The sequence below is a fragment of the Peromyscus leucopus genome, unplaced genomic scaffold (assembly GCF_004664715.2).
Source record: "Peromyscus leucopus breed LL Stock unplaced genomic scaffold, UCI_PerLeu_2.1 scaffold_1246, whole genome shotgun sequence".
Classification (NCBI taxonomy): domain Eukaryota; kingdom Metazoa; phylum Chordata; class Mammalia; order Rodentia; family Cricetidae; genus Peromyscus; species Peromyscus leucopus.
Window position 1 is genome coordinate 1 of NW_023504387.1, and position 8276 is coordinate 8276.

General features: G+C 35.6%; 1 protein-coding gene across 1 annotated transcript; it reads right to left on the minus strand.

The window, feature by feature from the left end:
- Positions 1-2160: 2160 nt before the first annotated feature.
- LOC114687445 (olfactory receptor 10AG1-like) lies at positions 2161-3177 on the minus strand. The gene has a single exon (XM_028862097.1). The coding sequence runs from the start codon at positions 3175-3177 to the stop codon at positions 2200-2202; it is 978 nt and encodes a 325-aa protein (XP_028717930.1). The 3' UTR covers positions 2161-2199.
- Positions 3178-8276: the final 5099 nt, after the last annotated feature.

Here is an 8276-nt window from a genome sequence, read left to right on the forward strand (position 1 = left end):
TCTTCAGTCATGCTTCACCTCATTGTTTGTTTTTCCCTTTGTTCTAGCGTTCTCAATCCAGATAATTGTTCCATACTCCCTACTGTTCCAATATCCTCCCCATTTCCCATCCCATCCAGATCAATTCCATTTATTTCTCTCAGTCCAAAACAAAAAGGCCTTGAAGGGATAATAATAAAATACAATATGATAAGATAAAACAAAAACTAACACGTAAGAGTTGGTCAAAACAAACAGAGGAAAAATCCCAACAGATGGCAAAAGAATCAGAGACCTACTCATTCAAACACTCAAGCACCCTACAAAAACATTACACTGGAAGCTATAATACATACCAAGAGGACCTGGCGCAAACCTGTGCAGTGACTATACATGCTTGGCTCAGGCTCTGCAAGTTCATAAGAGCTTTCATCACGTTCATTTAGAGGGCCACGTTTACTTGGTGTCTTCCATGTCCTCTGGCTCTTACACGCTTTCTGACCCCTCTTCCATGGGGTTTTATCTTGGCTGTATTTGAATCAATCATATGATATTCTTGGGAAAATTAATTTATTCTTATGTAGTTTTCATTTGGAAAACTTCTTATGTGACATATTTAACATCTTTCAGTTTGAAAATTTCACTGTGAATATTATCTTAGGGGGAAGTGCCTTTTTGACTGAATACAGTTGAAATTATTATTATTTTCCATTCTGATATAAAAATATTACCATGAAGGAGGAGGAAAAATTAGTTCACATTGTGGTAGGAAAGCAAAGCAACAATTTATGATTAAATAAAAGACCAGTTATGTTAGAAAATATGAAATAGATATAAATATGCAGCTAATATAGTAAATTTTCAGCAATATTTTAAGACCCTTATTATATCTTCCTTTCTCAGTATCCATACCATTGATTTCAAGATAAAAAAAAAAACAGGATATAGGAAAAGAAAGAAAAATGTATCTCTTGGAAGAATGTTTATATTTCAGTAGTAAACAGAAACAAACACCAAGTTCTATCCTGTGTTGAGTCACTGCAGTTTTCTGACTTGTCTGGTCACTGAATAATGTACCAAAATTCTCTCTGTCTCTGTCACTGTCTCTGTTCCTATCTGTCAATCTGTCTGTCTATGTCTCTGTTTCTGTCTCTCCTTCTCTCTCTCTCTCTCTCTCTCTCTCTCTCTATATATATATATATATATATATATATATATATATATATGTGTGTGTGTGTTGTGTGTGTGTATATATGTGTGTGTGTGCTATATATATATATGTGTGTGTATATATATTTGTATGTACATATATTTATGCGACATGACTGAGATTGATATTTTAATCTGAAATATTTAGTAACTTCCACTTCTAAACAGACTGCTAAAGTAAGACCTGAAAGTAAAATAGACAGTTAAAAGTTCTAAGAGAAATATAAAACATAGGACAGTAAGAGCATGAACAGATATACAGGTTGGAAATTACATGGACTATGGAAATATAGAAAAATGGAAAAAGACAGATTAAAGGCAGAGAAAAATAAGTCATCTGTTTTCACAAACCAATTTTTCTAAAAACTACATTTAAAATATGATCAATATCAGTCATTATGGGAACCAAATCAACCCAAATAGTCGCAAAACACAAATGTAAAAGTTTAGAAAACAGACACAGGGAGCATTGTGTCAAGATGAATCTGAGGTCAGGGACACTTAGCCACAAATGAAGGAAGGCAACAACTCCAAAACATTGAAGGATGTGAACAGCCATGACAAATCCCAATTTAAGAACAGAACACAGAAAATCAAAAGAGGACTAAGACTGTTAGACAAAGCTCCTTTTAGCAAATAACCCCAAAACTTGGTGGTAACCTAACTATCTTCCATTGAGCTGCACAAGTTGCCTGAAAACACAATAGTTAACAATGAGAGCACTGATGGATCCCAATGATATTTTCTGAGTTCAAGGCCAGCCTGGTCTACAGGGTAAGTTCTAGGATAGCTGGGGCTGTTACACAGAGAAACCCTATCTCCAAAAAACAAACAAAAACATGACATTTTCACAATGAGTTAGTTCATTTATACTGATTACACTCAACACAATAATTTATATGAAATACGTGTCTTTTAAAACATTGTAATTTGTTAATCACAAAACTGATCTTCAGCATTAAATTTTGCAACACCAAGCTTGAGTTTTTATTTGTATGCATCTGTATTTTTCTATTTTAAGCTTTCCCACCTTGTCAGTAACTTATTTTGCAATTTTCTCAATGCCATCATGATGTCCTTGTTCCTCAGAGTGTAGATAAGAGGATTCAAAGCTGGGATCAAAATGGTGTAGAAAAGAGAGAGCAGCTTCCCTATTCCTTCTGACTGATTTGATTTGGGTTGTAAGTAAGTGATGCTAGCAGTTCCATAGAACAAGACTACAACTATCAAGTGAGAAGAGCAGGTGGAAAAGGCCTTGGCCCTCCCTTTGACTGAGGAAAGTTTCATAATGTTGCAGATAATCTTGACATAGGAGCCAATGATCAGAAGAAATGGAACCATGACGAACACCACCGCAATGACATAGACTGCTACTGTATTTACAAAAGTATCACCACAAGCAAGCTTGAGTAGTGGGGGGATGTCACAGAAGAAGTGATCAATTTTGTTAGAAGCACAAAAGTGCAAAGAGAATATCTGGTAGGTCTGCCCAATTCCTGCTGGAATCCCACTGATCCAGGAGGCAGCTATAAGTTGCAAACATACTTTATCCTTCATGAGTAAAGAATATTGAAGAGGTTTGCAAATAGCCACATAGCGGTCATAAGCCATTGCTGCCAGTAAGAGGCACTCTGTGCCTCCTAACATAAGGACAAAATACATTTGTGTTGCACAGGCAAGCACAGAAATATTTCCTTTTAGAGTGTAAAGATCCATAAGCATTCTTGGGATGGTAGCTGTTACATAACAGACTTCCAAAAAGGAAAAGTTGCTAAGGAAAAAATACATAGGGGTCTGGAGAGCAGGGTCAGTTTTTGCTAACAGTATTATAATGCTGTTGCACGTCAGAATAGTCAGATACATGAACAAAAATATTACAAACAGCATCCACTGCAGACTAGAAACATCAGAAAACCCCAGAAGAATAAATTCTATCAGTGTAGAGACATTTGATTTTTCTGTTTTAAATTGGTCTTCATCTGCAGACATGGTAAAATTGAAATAGTTAATTCCATTGTAATTTGAACTGCATTAATGCCATAACTGAATCATAAGCATACATGCCACAACATACATTAAATGCCCTTAGTCTAACTCCAATAGTTGACACTTCAAAACTGAATATGTTGCTGAAATCAATCCAATATATAAGTGCCATGTATCTTATTGATGTATTATGATACACACGTAATTTATTATTGTATATTATGGACAAACATCATTTTACCACTGAGAGATAGTTATGTTACCTTATTTTTTAACATTCTGTTCCAGTTTATAATATTTTTATTTATATTCCATCATTTTATCTACAAAACTTTTTCCCTTGAAAGTTGTGACCACTCAGTAAAAATGATTTAAGTCTTCATTTTAATATTTTAATTAAACTTAATATTCTGAAGCTAATATTTTCTGATAAAAAGATAGTTTATTATGACTCTACTTTTTACCCTTCTCCTCTCAAGTATGCCAGGTATGAAAACCTTAGCCTCAGCAACCTTCTCAGTAAACTTTTCAACTAACTGATCCAGTGTACAGAAGTACTAGTTCAGGCAGGATATGCAGCTCAGAGTTATATCACTTTCCTGTTCAAAGGAGTACTTAGGTTAAATTGACATGCATATGAAAAACAAACCTGATATATGTTATAAAATTAACTTTAAGATAACAAACATAAGTTGTTACCAAAACTATGCTTCTGTAGTGTTCTTCTTCATGTGAAATTTTTCTCTGTGATTCTCTCTGAAATTCTGAGAATTTCATCCATATTTTCCTTTTTCTCTAAACTATTTCATTTATACATCATTGAATACATTATTTTCTACATTGAATTAGTATACCAGTAAATAAATTTCAACAGACAAATATCCCCATATTTTCTCACTTTCATTAGTACTAGTTTTAAGATAATGTCAAACACATTAATAGCACTATTATTGTCATTCATATTATTTGAAATATGTATTATTTCATTTCACAGTTAAGAAAATGAATAGATACAGTAGATGTACTAAGTAATTAGCTTATATTTAGGTGATATTCTCAGAATTTCATGATTTTTGCTTGGTTGTCTTGATTTTCAAGTTAAGAAATAGTCTAGCAGCATAATTATCCATTACCTTGATTGAGCTCCATCAAATTGCATTTGAAAATAGAGGTGGCTTTTAGCTTGTGACTTATCAAAGCCTCCCAAGGAAATCACTCTACCAGCATCAAGTAATAGCTAGACATTCAGTACTCCTGAAATAGAAAGATATAAAATACCCCTGGGGACCACCTTGGCTCATGTGTGGATTTAATTATTAGTAGACACTCAGATGGTAATTGTTCCTGTTCTATTTCAGAACCATGATTTCGGAATGAACCCATCTTTGGTGTCACTCTTGCTGGCACAGATGATTCATCCTTCTTGGGGAGTTCCTCTTAAAGTGAAATACCAGTTAATTGCTTAGTTTTCCTTTAGAGAAAGAGGTGCACTATTCACAGCTGTGGCAGTTGAGGATCTTACACTGGCATGGCTTTGTTTTCCCACTGACTCATACAGCCAGGCCACCTTGTCCTAAAGGACAGTGAGCCTTGTGTTCCTCCATACACACTGGGATCTTTGTCTGCCATATTTAGAATAGTAGAAGCCCTTTTCAGCATTGGAATTTTTACTGATAAATCAACTTTTAAGAATTTATAAGTATGCTGGGTGGAGGTGGCACACGCCTTTAATTCCAGCAAGGTGGATCTCTGTGAGTTAGAGGCCAGCCTGGTCTACAGTGCTAGATCCAGAACAGGCACTAAAACTTCACAGAGAAACCCTGTCTTGGAAAAAACAAACAAACAAACAAACAAATAAAAAAGAAATTTAAGTATAACCACCAGCATGGATTTTTAACTGCATTTAGGCAGGTGTTTTTGGATCACACATTAAACACCACACTCTCTAGTTATCTCATGGGTACAGATACATTTGTTCATCCTGCTTTCACTTCTTTGGCTGGTTGATCACACTTTTCTGAAATCTCATTTTCTTTCTGTTCTGAATCCTGCTTCTTTTTACAATAAAATTCCTATCATGCTTTGTACCTGTGTACACATGCTATCAATGGAATATATCTTGGTCTGTTTCATATCCTATTACTAAAATACCAACTAAATATTTTGTGATTCTTAAATATCACAATAACCTGAAAGTATCTCAGAAACTAAAGCATTGCCTTTCCAATGACTGTCCAAAAAATACATTATCCTAAACTCACAGTGAAGTACAGTTATGTGGTCAGTAATTAGAAATTCTGATTCTACCATTCTGTAGATAATAATCATACTCACACAGACAACTGGATTTCAGAAAAAAAAGAATTGTAAACAAAACATCAGTAAGAAAATCCACATTGTTTGGGTATGTGCATGCTTGTGGTGGGTGTGGGTGTATAGGCAAAAGGCACATGGGTACAACTTTCAGGTTTCCACTCTTTCCTTCCTGTTGTTGAGACCAAACTCATGTGTTCTTCTGCTGCTGCAGTGTGTACTTTAGGATAGCTAACACTTGAATTTCCAGCTCCTGTCTCTACCTTCCATCCTAACGTAGGAACACTAGGGTGACAGATACATACACTGATTCCAGTTATTTTAAATGTCTGGGGATCAAACTCAAGTCATTAGGCTTGCAAGGCAAACACCATCTCTAACAAATACTTGACCCCTCAAATCCCTTTTTGAGCATCAATTTATAGCATAACACACACACACACACACACACACACACACACACACACACATAAATATACATAAAATTTCACTAATCCTGTGGTCCACAAATGAAATCATTAATTGTGATTCATGCAATTTTTATGTAAAATATGATTAGTGGTTATAGATTAAATATGATAGAGCTAGGCACTGCTATTCTAATACTATCATGTATAAAATCAACATATTTGGAGAGCTTCAACCTTCTCCACCAAAGTCTTTGCCTTTGCTGCAAAAAGAAAGAATGTGATTTAAAACTTGTCCTTTTTAATTCCTTACTTAAAACATTTAATGGGGGTTAGGAAATAATATTAGTAGTTCCTGATAATGTGTTTGATGAAGTTTTTCAATGCACAAGCATTATATATTCTATTATCACACCATGGAGGCAGTTTATCTCTGGCCAACTCTCTCAGAATGGCGGTGTCAGTTACAGCCTCAGTCTGTTAATTACATTTGCAGATAGTTCAAATGGTGCAAAGGAGAAGCAAACTTAACATTTTTTATCATGTGGCAAATCAATATTTAAAGACAAGTTTCAAAGCAAAAAATCATGCTGTGATATGATAACATTAATGTTTAGTATACTGCACAGCAGAAAAGCAATCACTTTACATGAGCAGGTATTTAACTCTTTTTTAAAAATACAATTGTGTTTTGTAGGATTTCATCATTTTTCAGTTCATGTCTTTCTTAAATTTGTAAAACTACTGACACACGAGTTTTATAAAATTAATCATGTGCTTAAAATATAGACATGGTCTTCAAAATTATGAAATATTACAAATACACACATATTTAAAACCATCCTACAACTAGAGCTCCAGGAGTCCAATTGAAGAGAGGGGAAGAAGGATTATATGAGCAAGGGGGGTCATGATCATGATGGCGAAATCTACAGAGATACAACCAAACCAAGCTAATGGGAACTCATGAACTTTAGACCAACAGCTGTGGAACCTGCATGGGACCAGACTAAGCCCTCTGCATACAGGAGACTGTTGTGTAGCTTTGTCTGTTTGAGGGGCTCCTGGCAATGGGATCAGGGTCTATCCCTGGTGCACGATCTTTCAGGAACTCATTACCTATGGTGGAACACCTTGCTCAGCTTGATGCAGTGGGGAGTGCCTTGGTCCTACCTCAACTGAATTTGCCAGGCTTTGATGACTCCCCATGGGAGTCCTTACACTTTTGGAGTAGGGGATGGGGAGTGAGTACAGGAGGGCTAGGGGTAGCTGGAGGAGGGATTTAGCGGAGGATTTGTGGTTGGTATGTAAAATGAATAAAAAATTTCTTAAAAAAAAACCACTTTACATCACCCACAAATTGTCTCTCACACAAATATGGGACATATTCTCCTTCCAGCTTTCACCCAGGGCATCAAGTATGTCAATTCTACATCATCTATAACCTATGATGTTTTATACTTTGGGAATGTGAAGTCCCTGTAAGAAGATTCTAGTTTCATCTTAATTGTATCAATATAGTAAACAAATAGTTCATTTTAGAATAATTTCCACTGGCTTGGAAGCTTTAATGTATCTTTACTCACATCTTATTGAAATTTTGTTTGACTGCAAATTTCTGTTCTTATAGAGATGTTTTGTATAATTATTCATAAATGTTGTATGTAGCACAGGTTTTCATTTCTTCCATGTCTTATTTAGAATTGGAATGGTGATGTGAACGTTGACTTTTTAGTTAAATCATGTGTTCCACAGCATTTATGTCACTTCATCTTTCAAATACTAGTGAATGAAATTAGCTTTACTATTTTTAAATATTTTTAAATGTTTGAGAATTTCATTCATGTACATAATATGTAAAGGTCATATCTGCTCCTCATTTTTCTCTACAATTTCCCCAAATCATTTTAATGCACTCTTTCTCCCAACTTTGTCCCTTCTTATTTATTCATTTTTTTCTATATCCCACTTTTCTAATTAGTGCTTTCCATATGGATATAGGTGTGATGGCATCCACTGAAGCATGAGAAACCTGTCATGTCTTCAGCATATGTAAGCCCCTCCCATTCCACACTGGAATTAAAACAAAATTTATTTTACATACCAACCAATTTCCCCTCCCATTCCTCCTCTGGCTCCCCCCTCCCTTTCACCAACCCACCCCACATACACTCCTCCAAAAGGGTAGGGTCACCCATGGGGAGTCACCAAAACCTGGTACATTCAGTTGAGGCAGGACCAAACCTCTATCCCCTGCATCAAGGGTGAGCAAGGCATCCCACCACAGGGAATGGGCTACAAAAACCCAGCTCATACACCAGGGATACATCCTGATCACACTACCATGGAACCCTCAAACAGACCAAGCTACACAACTGTCTC